General features: G+C 39.0%; 1 protein-coding gene across 1 annotated transcript in view; it reads right to left on the bottom strand.

Moving 5' to 3' along the window:
- Nucleotides 1-12,707, bottom strand: part of LOC130963706 (uncharacterized) — a 34,230-nt gene extending 21,523 nt beyond the window's left edge. Inside the window, exons 1-3 of the mRNA XM_057889810.1 lie at nucleotides 12,651-12,707; nucleotides 11,879-12,005; nucleotides 11,648-11,725 (exon numbers count right to left, since the gene is read on the bottom strand). Coding sequence (XP_057745793.1) covers nucleotides 11,648-11,725; nucleotides 11,879-12,005; nucleotides 12,651-12,707 — 262 coding nt within the window. The remainder of the gene's footprint in view (nucleotides 1-11,647; nucleotides 11,726-11,878; nucleotides 12,006-12,650) is intronic.
- Nucleotides 12,708-14,990: the final 2,283 nt, after the last annotated feature.

The following is a 14,990-nucleotide window of genomic DNA, read 5'->3' on the forward strand; positions in this document are numbered from 1 at the left end:
TTGGTGTGGTTATCCGTGATCACAAAAACATTCTCACTTTGATCATGGCCCCTAAAGGAAAACAACCCAACCCAAGAGGCAAGAAAGAGAATATTCCAAAGCCACTTTGGAATCAAGGGAAGTTTTTAACTAAAGAACATTCAGACCACTACTACAAAATAATGAGTCACAGATCAGTGATCCCGGAAGTCAAATTTGACCTGAAGGAAGATGAATATCCAGAGATCCAAGAGCAAATTCGAAACAGGAACTGGGAAATCCTAGCCAATCCTAAAACGAAAGTGGGAAGGAATATGGTTCAGGAGTTCTATGCTAATCTATGGCAGACAGACAGGCAAAGAATAATTGGAGCTGCCCTCTATGATCATCGGACCTTAGTCAGAGGAAAGATTGTTCATACCCATCCTGACAAAATCAGGGAAATCTTTAAGCTTCCTCAATTGAAAGATGACCCAGACTCCCTTAATAGGAGAATGATGAGGGTAAATAAAGGCTTGGACAAGATTCTAGAGGATATATGCATCCCTGAAGCCAGGTGGACTACCGGCACGACTGGCATCCCAAATCAACTCAAAAGAGAAGATCTCAAACCAGTAGCCAGAAGCTGCTTGGATTTTATTGGGCATTCCATATTACCCACCAACAACCGTTCTGAAGTTACTATTAAAAGAGCAGTGATGATTCACTGCATCATGTTGGGAAAAGAAGTAGAAGTTCATCAATTGATCTCGTGTGAACTATACAAAATAGCAAACAGGAATTCCAAGGATGCCAGATTAGCCTATCCAAGCTTAATTTCTATGCTCTACAGAGATGCTGGAGTAAAGATGGGAATAACAGAGTATATCTCAGTTGAAAGGCCAATCACTAGAATATCAATGGACAGACAACAGCTGCAGGATGATCCAATCAAGAGGAGAGCACAGGAAGTCCTCCCATAACTTCCTCAATTCGAATATTGGGAACATATTGAAGCATCTATTTCCAAATTGCAAGAAGCTATGAACCAAATAAAGGAAGAACAGAACAATCAAAGTAGCATGCTTTGCAAACTGCTTAAGGAACAAGAAGAGCAAGGGCGTGATCTAAGGGAGTTGAAGCGCCAGAAATTAATCCTTGAAAAGCACCCCACAGACTAGAGGAACATCTACTTCTCAAAACACAGGTTGTTGAGTTATAATTTTAGCTTTAACTCTGTGATAGTGTTATTATAGAAATTTACCTTAGAAGATATAGTAGTAGTAGTAGTAGTAATTAACATATCTATTCTGGTTTTATTTCCAATTAAGTTATAATTTAATTTTCTCATCATCATCAGACATGAATAAAGTAGTAGATTTTTAGAATAAAGAAGTAATTTATATTTTTCGAGTTCTTAATAAAAAAAATTATAATTAATTACATGTGGTGGCAATACTTTTTGTTCTCTGAATGAATGCTTGAACAGTACATAATTTTTATCTTGAATTTTATGAATGTTGGCTCCTGAAAGAATGAGGAACACGAAAAATATTATTGATGATCTGAAAAATCATGAAGTTGATTCTTGACTCCAAAAAAAAAAAAAGAAATCATTGGATCAAGAAAAGGAATAAAAGCCAACAGCCCTTAAAACCAAAAGGCAAGGGTAAAAAGGATCCAAGGCTTTGAGCATCAGTGGATAGGAGGGCCCAAGGAAGTAATTCCAGGCCTAAGCGGCTAAATCAACCTGTCCCTAACCATGTGCTTGTGGCATGCAGGTCCAAGTGAAAAACTTGAGACTGAGTGGTTAAAGTCGTGATCCAAGGCAAAAAGAGTGTGCTTAAGAGCTCTGGACACCTCTAACTGGGGACTTTAGCAAAGCTGAGTCACAATCTGAAAAGGTTCACCCAGTCATGTGTCTGTGGCATTTATGTATCCGGTGGTAATACTGGAAAACAAAGTGCTTAGGGCTACGGCCAAGACTCATAAAGTAACTGTGTTCAAGAATCAACATACTACACTAGGAGAATCAATAATACTATCTGAATTCTGAGTTCCTATGGATGCCAATCATTCTGAATTTCAAAGGATAAAGGGAGATGCCAAAACTGTTCAGAAACAAAAAGCTACAAGCTCTACTCATCTAATAAGAATCTGAGCTCCACTTAAAAACTCTAAAATATTATTACTTCTTAATTTCTTTTAATCCTATTTTATTAATCTAGTTGCTTGAGGACAAGCAACAGTTTAAGTTTGGTGTTGTGATGAGCGGATATTTTATACGCTTTTTGGGGGTAATTTCATGTAGATTTTAGTATGTTTTAATTAGTTTTTAGTAGAATATTATTAGTTTTTAGGCAAAAAATATATTTCTGGACTTTACTATGAGTTTGTGTGTTTTTCTGTGATTTCAGGTAATTTCTGGCTGAAATTGAGGGAGCTGAGCAAAAATCTGATTCAGAGACTGAAAAGGACTGCAGATGCTGTTGGATTCTGACCTCCCTGCACTTGAAGTGGATTTTCTGGAGCTACAAAGGCCCAATTGGCGCGCTCTCAACGGCGTTGGAAAGTAGACATCCTGGGCTTTTCAGCAATATATGATAGTCCATACTTTGCCCGAGATTTGATGGCCCAAACCGGCGTTCAAAGTCACCCTCAGAATTTTCAGCGTTAAACGCCGGAACTGGCATAAAAATTGGAGTTAAACGCCCAAACTGGCACCAAAGCTGGCGTTTAACTCCAGAAAGAGTCTCTACACGAAAATGCTTCAATGCTCAGCCCAAGCACACACCAAGTGGGCCCGGAAGTGGATTTTTATGTCATTTACTCATTTCTGTATACCCTAGGTTATTAGTTCACTATTAATAGGATCTTTTGACATTGTATCTGTACCTCATGACACTTTACACGTTTCTTTGTATACCTTCCACGGCATGAGTCTCTAAACCCCATGGTTAGGGGTGAGGAGCTCTGCTGTGTCTTGATGGATTAATGCAATTACTACTGTTTTTCATTCAATCATGCTTGCTTCCATTCCAAGATATTACTTGTTCTTAAACCGAATGAATGTGATGATCCGTGACACTCATCATCATTCTCAACTATGAACGTGTGCCTGACAACCACCTCCGTTCTACCTTAGATTAAGTAGATATCTCTTGGATTCTTTAACCGGAATCTTCGTGGTATAAGCTAGAACTGATGGCGGCATTCAAGAGAATCCGGAAGGTCTAAACCTTGTCTGTGGTATTCTGAGTAGGATTCGATGATTGAATGACTGTGACGAGCTTCAAACTCCTGAAGGCGGGGCGTTAGTGACAGACGCAAAAGAATCACTGGATTCTATTCCGGCCTGATTGAGAACCGACAGATGGATAGCCGTGTCGTGACAGGGTGCGTTGAACATTTCCACTGAGAGGATGGGAGGTAGCCACTGACAACGGTGAAACCCTTGCATACAGCTTGCCATGGAAGGAGCCTTGCGTGCTTGAAGAAGAAGACAGTAGGAAAGCAGAGATTCAGAAGATGGAGCATCTCCAAAACCTCAACCTATTCTCCATTACTGCAAAGCAAGTACTTATTTCATGTTCTTTTGCTTTTCACAATCAATCCTGATAATTTCTGATATCCTGACTAAGATTTACAAGATAACCATAGCTTGCTTCAAGCCAACAATCTCCGTGGGATCGACCCTTACTCACGTAAGGTATTACTTGGACGACCCAGTGCACTTGCTGGTTAGTTGTGCGGGATTGCAAAAGTGTGATTGCAATTTTGTGCACCAAGTTTTTGGCGCCGTTGCCGGGGATTGTTCGAGTTTGGACAACTGACGGCTTATCTTGTTGCTTAGATTAGGACTGTTTTGTTTTTGTTGGTTTAGAGTCTTTTAGTTGAGTCTAGTTTCATATTTTAAGTTTGGTGTCAATTGCATGCTTTTGCTTTTCTTTTAATTTTCGAATTTGCATGTCCTTAGTCCCTTTTTGATCCATAAAAATTCTAAGTTTGGTGTTCTCTTTGTGTTTTTCCCTTAAAAATTTTCGAAAATTAGTGTTTGATTTTCTAAAAATTTTAAGTTTGGTGTCATTTTGTTGTTTTTCTCTTTCCTCTTTTCAAAAATCAAATCTTTTTCATAAAAACTTTTCAATCATATCTTTCTAATTGCTAATCTCAAAATCTTTTTAATTAACTAATTGATTCAGTTTTCAATTTGTTTTGATCTTATTCTCTTTTAATTTTCGAATTTTTTTTATTTTATTTTATTTTCCTTTTGTTTTTATTTCATTTTTCGGTCATTTAAAAAAATAAAAATAAAAATAAAAAAATATTTTTATCTACTTGCAATCCATATTATTTCCCTTATCCATCATGGACATAAATGGAATTGAACAGTCCAGAAGGACTCTGGGGTCATATGCTAACCCCATTACAGCTGCATATGGGAGTAGCATCTGTACACCTCCCATCAAAGCAAGCAGCTTTGAGCTAAATCCTCAACTCATTATCATAGTGCAGCAAAATTGCCAGTATTCCGGTCTTCCACAAGAAGAACCTACTGAGTTTCTGGCACAATTCTTGCAAATTGCTGACACAGTACATGATAAAGAGGTGGATCAGGATGTCTACAGACTATTACTATTTCCATTTGCTGTAAAAGATCAAGCTAAGAGGTGGTTGAATAACCAACCTACAGCAAGCATAAAGACATGGAAACAGTTATCAGACAAATTCCTGAATCACTTTTACCCTCCAAAGAGGATGACACAGCTAAGGCTGGACATCCAAGGATTTAAACAAGAGGGTAATGAATCCCTTTATAATGCCTGGGAGAGGTATAGAGGTATGCAAAGAAAATGCCCCTCTGAAATGTTTTCAGAATGGGTACAGTTAGACATCTTCTACTATGGGCTTACAGAAAAAGCTCAGATGTCTTTAGACCACTCAGCTGGTGGATCTATACACATGAGGAAGACAATTGAAGAGGCTCAAGAGCTCATAGACACTGTTGCTAGAAATCAATATTTGTACTCTGGCAATGAGTTTTCCCCAAAAGAGGAAGTCATGGCAGTAGCCACTGATCCTAATCCTCAAGAACAGATGATTGAGCTTAATCAACAATTGCTCCTGATGACAGAACAATTAGCAGAATTTAAAGAGATGCTCCATGAAACTAAAGTTGCTAACAAGAACATAGAACTGCAGTTGAATCAAGCAAAACAGCAAATATCTAAACAGATAACAGAGAAATGTCAAGCAGTTCAACTGAGGAGTGGGAAGACATTGAACAACACCACTCAAAAGAGCAAAAAGCCAAATAAGGAACAATTGACAGAGGAGAGCCAAACCACTATCCAAAATCCCTCTAAGGACAGTAAGAGCCCAGAGAGGAATACTATTGGCGTTCAAACGCTAGAAAAGGAGGGAAAGCTGGCGTTAAATGCCCATTCCCTGCCCAGTTCTGGCGTTCAAACGCCAGAAAAGGGGGAAAAGTTGGCGTTAAACGCCCATTTTCCACCCAATCCTGGCGTTCAAACGCAAAAGGGGAATCAGACACCTGAGAGTGCTGATAGTAACCCCTCTAAAAAGGCTTCTCCAACCACTTCTGTAAGGAATAAACCTGCAGCAACTAAGGTTGAAGAATATAAAGCCAAGATGCCTTATCCTCAGAAACTCCGCCAAGCGGAGCAGGATAAGCAATTTTCCCGCTTTGCAGACTACCTAAGGACTCTTGAAATAAAAATTCTATTTGCAGAGGCACTTGAGCAAATACCTTCTTATGCTAAGTTCATGAAAGAGATCTTAAGTCATAAGAAGGATTGGAGAGAAACTGAAAAAGTATTTCTCACTGAAGAATGCAGTGCAGTCATCCTGAAAAGCTTACCAGAAAAGCTTCAAGATCCAGGAAGCTTTATGATACCATGCACATTAGAAGGTGCTTGCACCAAGGCAGCCCTGTGTGACCTTGGAGCAAGCATCAATCTAATACCTGCATCCACTATCAGAAAGCTTGGGTTGACTGAAGAAGTCAAACCAACCCGGATATGCCTCCAACGTGCTGATGGCTCCATTAAATATCCATCAGGCATAATTGAGGACATGATTGTCAAGGTTGGACCATTTGCCTTTCCAACTGACTTTGTAGTGCTGGAAATGGAGGAGCACAAGAGTGCAACTCTCATTCTAGGAAGACCTTTCCTAGCAACTGGACAGACCCTCATTGACGTCCAAAAAGGGGAATTAACCCTTAGAGTCAATGAGGATGAGTTCAAGTTGAATGTTGTCAAAGCTATGCAGCATCCAGACACATCAAATGACTGCATGAGCACTGATATTATTGACTCTTTGGTGGAGGATGTCAATATGACTGAAAGTCTTGAATCAGAGCTAGATGACATCTTTAAAGATGTTCAGCCTGATCTGGAGGAACTAAAGGAAATAAAAGAAATTCTGAAAATTCCCCAAGAAGAAGATAAACCTCCTAAACCAGAGCTCAAGCCACTACCACCATCCCTGAAATATGCATTTCTGGCAGAAGGTAACACTTTTCCAGTGATCATAAGCACTGCTTTAAATCCACAGGAAGAGGAAGCACTAATTCAAGTGCTAAGGACACACAAGACAGCTCTTGGGTGGTCCATAAGTGATCTTAAGGGCATTAGCCCAGCAAGATGCATGCACAAGATCCTATTGGAGGTTGATGCTAAGCCAGTGGTTCAACCACAAAGGCGGCTAAATCCAGCCATGAGGGAGGTGGTGCAGAAAGAGGTCACTAAGTTACTAGAGGCTGGGATTATTTATCCTATTTCTGACAGCCCCTGGGTGAGCCCTGTCCATGTTGTCCCAAAGAAGGGAGGCATGACAGTGGTTCATAATGAAAAGAATGAACTGGTTCCTACAAGAACAGTTACAGAGTGGCGTATGTGTATTGACTACAGAAGGCTCAATACAGCCACCAGGAAGGATCATTTTCCTTTACCATTCATAGACCAGATGCTAGAGAGACTGGCAGGTCATGAATATTACTGCTTTTTGGATGGCTATTCAGGTTACAATCAAATTGCAGTAGATCCTCAAGACCAAGAGAAAACAGCATTTACATGTCTTTCTAGAGTATTTGCCTACAGAAGGATGCCTTTTGGTCTGTGCAATGCACCTGCAACCTTTCAGAGGTTCATGCTCTCTATCTTCTCAGATATGGTAGAGAAATTTTTGGAAGCCTTTATGGATGACTTTTCAGTATTTGGAGACTCATTCAGCTCCTGCCTTAACCATCTAGCACTTGTTCTGAAAAGATGCCAAGAGACTAACTTGGTCTTAAACTGGGAAAAATGTCACTTTATGGTGACTGAAGGAATTGTCCTTGGGCACAAAATTTCAAGCAATGGAATAGAGGTGGATAAGGCAAAGGTAGAGGTAATTGAAAAATTACCACCACCTGCCAATGTTAAGGCAATCAGAAACTTTATGGGGCATGCAGGATTCTACAGAAGGTTTATAAGGGATTTTTCAAAAATTGCCAAACCTCTGAGTAATCTGCTAGCTGCTGACACTCCATTTATTTTTGATAATGAGTGTCTGCAGGCGTTTGAGACCCTGAAAGCTAAGCTGGTCACAGCACCAGTCATCTCTGCACCAGATTGGACATTGCCATTTGAACTAATGTGTGATGCCAGTGACCATGCCATTGGGGCAGCATCAGGACAAAGGCATGATAAGCTTCTGCACGTCATTTATTATGGCAGCCGTATTCTAAATAATGCACAGAAGAACTACACAACCACAGAAAAGGAGTTACTTGCAGTGGTTTATGCCATTGACAAGTTCAGATCTTATTTAGTAGGATCAAAAGTGATTGTGTACACTGACCATGCTGCTCTTAAATATCTACTCACAAAGCAGGATTCAAAACCCAGGCTCATAAGATGGGTATTGCTTCTGCAAGAGTTTGATATAGAAATAAGAGACAGAAAAGGGACAGAGAATCAAGTAGCTGATCACCTGTCAAGGATAGAACCAGTAGCAGGAGCATCCCTCCTTCCTACTGAGATCTCTGAAACCTTTCCGGATGAGCAATTATTTGCTATTCAGGAAGCTCCGTGGCTTGCAGACAGTGCAAACTATAAGACTCAAGGTTCTCCTTCTGTAACCATGGAGAGGAAGCATGAAGAGCTTCTCTCAAAACAGAGTCAAACAGAGCCCCCACAGTCAAACTCTAAGTTTGGTGTTGGGAGGCCACCACCAACTTCTAAGTTTGTTGTTGAACCCCCACATTCAAACTCTAAGTTTGGTGTTGGGAGGTCCCAACATTGCTCTGAACATCTGTGAGGCTCCATGAGAGCCCACTGTCAAGCTACTAACATTAAAGAAGCGCTTGTTGGGAGGCAACCCAATGATTATATTTTATCTATTTTCCTTTGTTATTTTATGTTTTTTGTAGGTTGATGATCATGAGAAGTCACAAAATCAACTGAAAAAGCAAAAACAGAATAAAAAACAGAAAGAAAAACAGCACACCCTGGAGGAGAACTTGCTGGCGTTTAAACGCCAGTAAGGCTAGCAGATGGGTGTTTAACGCCTAGTCTGGCACCATTCTGGGCGTTTAACGCCAGAAAGGGGCACCAGACTGGCGTTAAACGCCAGAAAAGGGCAAGCACTTGGCGTTAAACGCCAGAAATGGGCACCAGCCCGGCGTTTAACGCCAGAATTGGCTCAAAACGCATTTTTGCATGTCACTTGGTGCAGGGATGACTTTTCCTTGACACCTCAGAATCTGTGGACCCCACAGGATCCCCATCTACCCCACCACTCTCGCTCTTCTTTCTTCTTTTGCTCGAGGATGAGCAAACCTTCTAAGTTTGGTGTGGTAAAAGCGTTGCTTTTTGTTTCTCCATAACCATTTATGGCACCTAAGGCCGGAGAAACCTCTAGAAGGAGGAAGAGGAAGGCAAAAGCTTCCACCTCCGAGCCATGGGAGATGGAGAGATTCATCTCAAGGGATGCACTTTCCTCCAAAAAACTATTGGGAGCAAATCAACACCTCCCTAGGAGAATTGAGTTCCAACATGGGACAACTAAGGGTGGAGCACCAAGAACATTCCATCCTCCTCCATGAAATTAAAGAAGATCATAGAATCATGAGAGAGGAGCAACAAAGGCAAGGAAGAGACATCGAGGAGCTCAAGCACTCCATTTGATCTTCAAGAGGAAGAACAAGCCGCCATCACTAAGGTGGACCCGTTCTTTAATCTCCTTGTTCTTTATCTTCTATTTTTCGAATCTTTATGCTTATGTTTGTCCATGTTTGTGTCTTATTACATGATCATTAGTATCTTAGTGTCTATGCCTTAAAGCTATGAATGTCCTATGAATCCATCACCTCTCTTAAATGAAAAGTGCTTTAATCACAAAAAACAAGAAGTACAGGATTTCGAATTCATCTTTGAAACTAGTTGAATTAGTTTGATGTGGTGACAATGCTTTTTGTTTTCTGAATGAATGCTTGAACAGTGCATATGTCTTTTGAATTTGTTGTTTTAAGAATGTTAAAATTGTTGGCTCTTGAAAGAATGATGGAAAAGGAGAACTGTTATGGAGGATCTGAAAAATCATCAAAGTGATTCTTGAAGCAAGAAAAAGCAGTGAAGACAAAAAAAACGAAAAGAAAAGAAAGAGAAAAAGAAAAGAAAAAAAATAAAGTTGTGATCCAAGGCAAAAAGAGTGTGCTTAAGAACCCTGGACACCTCTAATTGGGGACTCTAGCAAAGCTGAGTCACAATCTGAAAAGGTTCACCCAATTATGTGTCTGTGGCATGTATGTATCCGGTGGTAATACTGGAAGACAAAGTGCTTTGGGCCACAGCAAGGACTCAGAAAGTAGCTATGTTTGAGAATCATCATACTTAACTAGGAGAATCAATAACACTATCTGAATTCTGAGTTCCTATGGATGCCAATCATTCTGAACCTCAAAGGATAGAGTGAGATGCCAAAACTGTTCAGAGGCAAAAAGCTACTAGTCCCGCTCATCTAATTGGAGCTTAGTTTCTTTGATATTTTGGAGTCTATAGTATATTTTCTTCTTTTTATCTTATTTGATTTTTAGTTGCTTGAGGACAAGCAACAATTTAAGTTTGGTGTTGTGATGAGCGGATAATTTATACGCTTTTTGGCATTATTTTTAGTATGTTTTTAGTATGATTTAGTTAGTTTTTAGTATATTTTTATTAGTTTTTAGTTAAAATTCACTTTTCTGGACTTTACTATGAGTTTGTGTGTTTTTCTGTGATTTCAGATATTTTCTGGCTGAAATTGAGGGACCTGAGCAAAAATCTGATTCAGAGACTGAAAAGGACTGCAGATGCTGTTGGATTCTAACCTCCCTGCACTCAAAGTAGATTTTCTGGAGCTACACAGGCCCAATTGGCGCGCTCTCAATGGCGTTGGAAAGTAGACATCCTGGGCTTTTTAGCAATATATGATAGTCCATACTTTGCCCGAGATTTGATGGCCCAAACCGGTGTTCAAAGTCACCCTCAGAATTTCCAGCGTTAAACGCCGGAACTGGCATAAAAATTGGAGTTAAACGCCCAAACTGGCACCAAAGCTGGCGTTTAACTCCAGAAAGAGTCTCTACACGAAAATGCTTCAATGCTCAGCCCAAGCACACACCAAGTGGGCCCGGAAGTGGATTTTTATGTCATTTACTCATTTCTGTATACCCTAGGTTATTAGTTCACTATTAATAGGATCTTTTGACATTGTATCTGTACCTCATGACACTTTACACGTTTCTTTGTATACCTTCCACGGCATGAGTCTCTAAACCCCATGGTTGGGGGTGAGGAGCTCTGCTGTGTCTTGATGGATTAATGCAATTACTACTGTTTTTCATTCAATCATGCTTGCTTCCATTCCAAGATATTACTTGTTCTTAAACCGAATGAATGTGATGATCCGTGACACTCATCATCATTCTCAACTATGAACGTGTGCCTGACAACCACCTCCGTTCTACCTTAGATTAAGTAGATATCTCTTGGATTCTTTAACCGGAATTTTCGTGGTATAAGCTAGAACTGATGGCGGCATTCAAGAGAATCCGGAAGGTCTAAACCTTGTCTGTGGTATTCTGAGTAGGATTCAATGATTGAATGACTGTGACGAGCTTCAAACTCCTGAAGGCGGGGCGTTAGTGACAGACGCAAAAGAATCACTGGATTCTATTCCGGCCTGATTAAGAACCGATAGATGGATAGCCGTGCCGTGACAGGGTGCGTTGAACATTTCCACTGAGAGGATGGGAGGTAGCCACTGACAACGGTGAAACCCTTGCATATAGCTTGCCATGGAAGGAGCCTTGCGTGCTTGAAGAAGAAGACAGTAGGAAAGCAGAGATTCAGAAGATGGAGCATCTCCAAAACCTCAACCTATTCTCCATTACTGCAAAACAAGTACTTATTTCATGTTCTTTTGCTTTTCACAATCAATCCTGATAATTTCTGATATCCTGACTAAGATTTACAAAATAACCATAGCTTGCTTCAAGCCAACAATCTCCGTGGGATCGACCCTTACTCACGTAAGGTATTACTTGGACGACCCAGTGCACTTGCTGGTTAGTTGTGCGGGATTGCAAAAGTGTGATTGCAATTTTGTGCACCAAAGAGCCAGACTCGTTTACCGGTCATACGTGGCTGTCCTTTATGGCAAGCAACATGTAATTTGAAGACAATGGTATTCTTTTTATTCCTATCATCCCCAGCATTATCTATTCACAACCAAAAAAAGGAGACAAATTCAAGTCTGCCATATTACGAGATCTACACAAATGGAAAAACAACCTATATAGAATTTTATCTATCACACAAGAAAGATATTTACGTAATCAGAAACAAATTTGGTGACAACATAGAAATTAGACCTAGATATTCAAATAGCCTGGGATCAGCACTGATTGGTATGAGGCCTAATCTATGGGATTGAACTTCATCTTGTATAAGTGATGTATTGTTTGCAATGTAAACTCTTTCAATAGCCATTGTTGGTACCTAAATTTATAACCATCACGTCAGAATTTGATAATCTTCATCAAACTATTATTGGCAAAACATAAAATTGGAGAGAAAGACACTATGAAAGGCCAACACATCAAGGTGAAAATAACACAGCCAGAAGACGTTATACACTCCTAGGGGTAATTCTGGTCCACATTTTATCAAAGAAATTTTTGTTTGGCTAAAGCATCAAAGTAAAGTAACATATCCCTGTTTTTGACATCATCAACCAAGAAAAAAGAGAAACAATAGGCAGTTGGAATTCATCCTTCAACTCTTTGAAAGTAATATTTGGCTATGAGATTATGAAAAAAATTAAATAAATACTTTTGTTATTAGAAAAAGAAATTTCATTGAGGAGATAGCATAAAGATGAGGATATGAAATCCACAAATAAATATGAGAGAGTTAGCTAAGACCTACATGGGTACACTATGCAACAATGGATGCAAATCCCTCTTAATATCGGCTAGAGAGGAACATCAACAGCATTAAAAAAAGAATCATTAAGGACCCTTTTATTCCAACCAAATGTACCAAAGCACTTCAAAATGGACTATAAATGATGAAATATTTAAGATAAACAAGTCTGACATACTGATCATAAATATTGTGGAAAGTATTAAATAAACATTTCACCCCTGCTATAAGGATTCTTTGAAATGCATTGGCAAGTGAAGGATCAATACCAATCATATCAAACTCTATGTCATCATCTGTGAGCCGCTTCACTTCAACTTTGAAGTTTTGACTGAAATTATCTAACCGCAAGCTATTATCAACACCTAATGCTGGATAAGCACCAGAATACTGTATGGTATCTGTCTACAAACATCAACATAGGAAAACATAAATAGCAAGCAACCGAGAAAAAAGAAAAGAAAAAGAAAATTTAGAACCAGCATATACTTATTACTTAATCACTCAAAAAGTGAAATAAGCTGAAGAAAAACTACAAGTTTTCATTGAAACTCATTAACACCTATCATACAAACACAGAACACAAATTCCAAAATAATAAACTTACAAACTGGATTTGAGAGAACAATAAGGAAAAAACAGACTAACATAAAAAATGAACATAGAGATAGTAAGGTTTTACATGCTGAGGAGCATCGTTGTTGCAATGGACCCGGATCCTGAGAAGCTCAAGATGTGGAGGCAGCTTTGTTGGCACACTTTCGAAGCTCATTATGTAATTAAGCACTCCATTTTCATGCTTCATTTCTTTATTCTGATTCTCTTGTTCTTCCATCTCGGACATTGACTCGTCTTTGGATGATGACAACATTGCTGAAACTAAATAAATTTATAACTGCATCACGTCAAAGTTCATCCACAATAAACACCAGTATCATAACAAGTATCAACTATTCAACATGCAAGATGGCACGTTATCAAGAGCTATTTGGACAAACACACGAAACATCATTCTGTATCTATATATGACATATACAAATGTTCAAAAACAAGAAATCGTACACTGTCAGAACCATTCATCATCATAATCGCCTCCATAGTCTAAGTAAAAGTAAAACATAACATGCAGTTAACATCATCAAATCCTAATTAAACTTAATCACCAGTGAACAGCCAACACAAACAGGAAGAAGAAGAAGAAACCCAAATAAGGAGAAACATTAAACAGAGGACGAGATTCTGAAAAGGAAAAGAAAGCAGAGTCAGAGAGCGGAAATGAAGAGAGAAGAACCTATAAGTGCTGTTAAGACACCGTGGTGCGATTATTTCTAACCACAGATTAACCCTTGAAATGTACTTGCAGATCTCTCAAGTATTTGCTTGCTCAGTTGGCCCACTAGCACCTCTAAGTTTCTAATGGAGGCTTTGGTTTCCTGCATAACTTGTGCTTCCGTACTTGCCACTTGTTCACTTATTACGGTGATAGCCTTGCATTCCTCTCTTGGATTTGGAATTATGTTACCAGGAAGGCTATTAGTGGTCCTCTGATCAATTTTATTAACTTTTGTGGTTAATTGACCCATTTAAATCTCCAGGTTCTTGATGGATTTTAGAGGGTGATGATCAAATTCCAGTTTATATACTACAAAAACTCTAATTACCCAAAAATAAAAGGATTATATGTCACGTATCCCGTTAAATCCAGATAATTAAAATTTAGGAGAATTTGTTTTCAAGCTGTTGTTCAAGTAAAGAGCTTTTCCAAGTTATAGAAGAACTCAAATAGAAAGAGGGTCATACTTCCGTTCCACCCAAATTCATAAAATAAAGAACGAAAACAATTCTTAAATATAAATCAAGATATGAATTAAAATAGAGAAATAATAAAATCAATACATACAATAGATAGAGCTCTTAACCTTAACAATGGAGGTTTAGTTGCTCATAGAAAGGAGAAAATAAGGATTTAGGTAAAATGTACTGAGTTCCAATCTGATGGATCTGAATCCCCTAGGGAAGGAAAGTTTCCCCCTTTTATAACTAATCCTAATAAATTTAAAATCTATCTTTAAAACTAAAATAATATCTTTTCCTATTTTTAAAATTTGAATTTAAATTAGAATTAATTATAGCAATCAGCAAATCTTCAATTGATGGATGGGGACAACTTGGCTTCACTAGGATCCACGCCTAACTTGGGCTTGGCAGTATGAATTGGAGTTTAGTTGAGTGAAGCTTTTCCTAACTTGGGCTTTAGTGCGCCTAACTTGAAGTGGGCAGGACCAATCTCGCGTAATGTTGTTGTGTCTTGCGCGTAACTTGAGAAATCTCAAGTTAGGTGCAGCCTTGGCAGCGAGTTCAGAGAAGACGTATAGACTATTATATATTGTTGGAAAGCTCTGGAAGTTAGCTTTCCAACGCCACTAAAATCATGTCCATTAGACCTCTGTAGCTCGAGATATTTAGGTTTGAGTGCAGAGAGGTTAGGGTTGGCAACATCATTCGCCTTCATCTCTTCTTCTGCAGAAACTCCATCAAATCCAGCTGAATGCTACCTAA

Source organism: Arachis stenosperma, chromosome 2, assembly GCF_014773155.1.
Source record: "Arachis stenosperma cultivar V10309 chromosome 2, arast.V10309.gnm1.PFL2, whole genome shotgun sequence".
Classification (NCBI taxonomy): domain Eukaryota; kingdom Viridiplantae; phylum Streptophyta; class Magnoliopsida; order Fabales; family Fabaceae; genus Arachis; species Arachis stenosperma.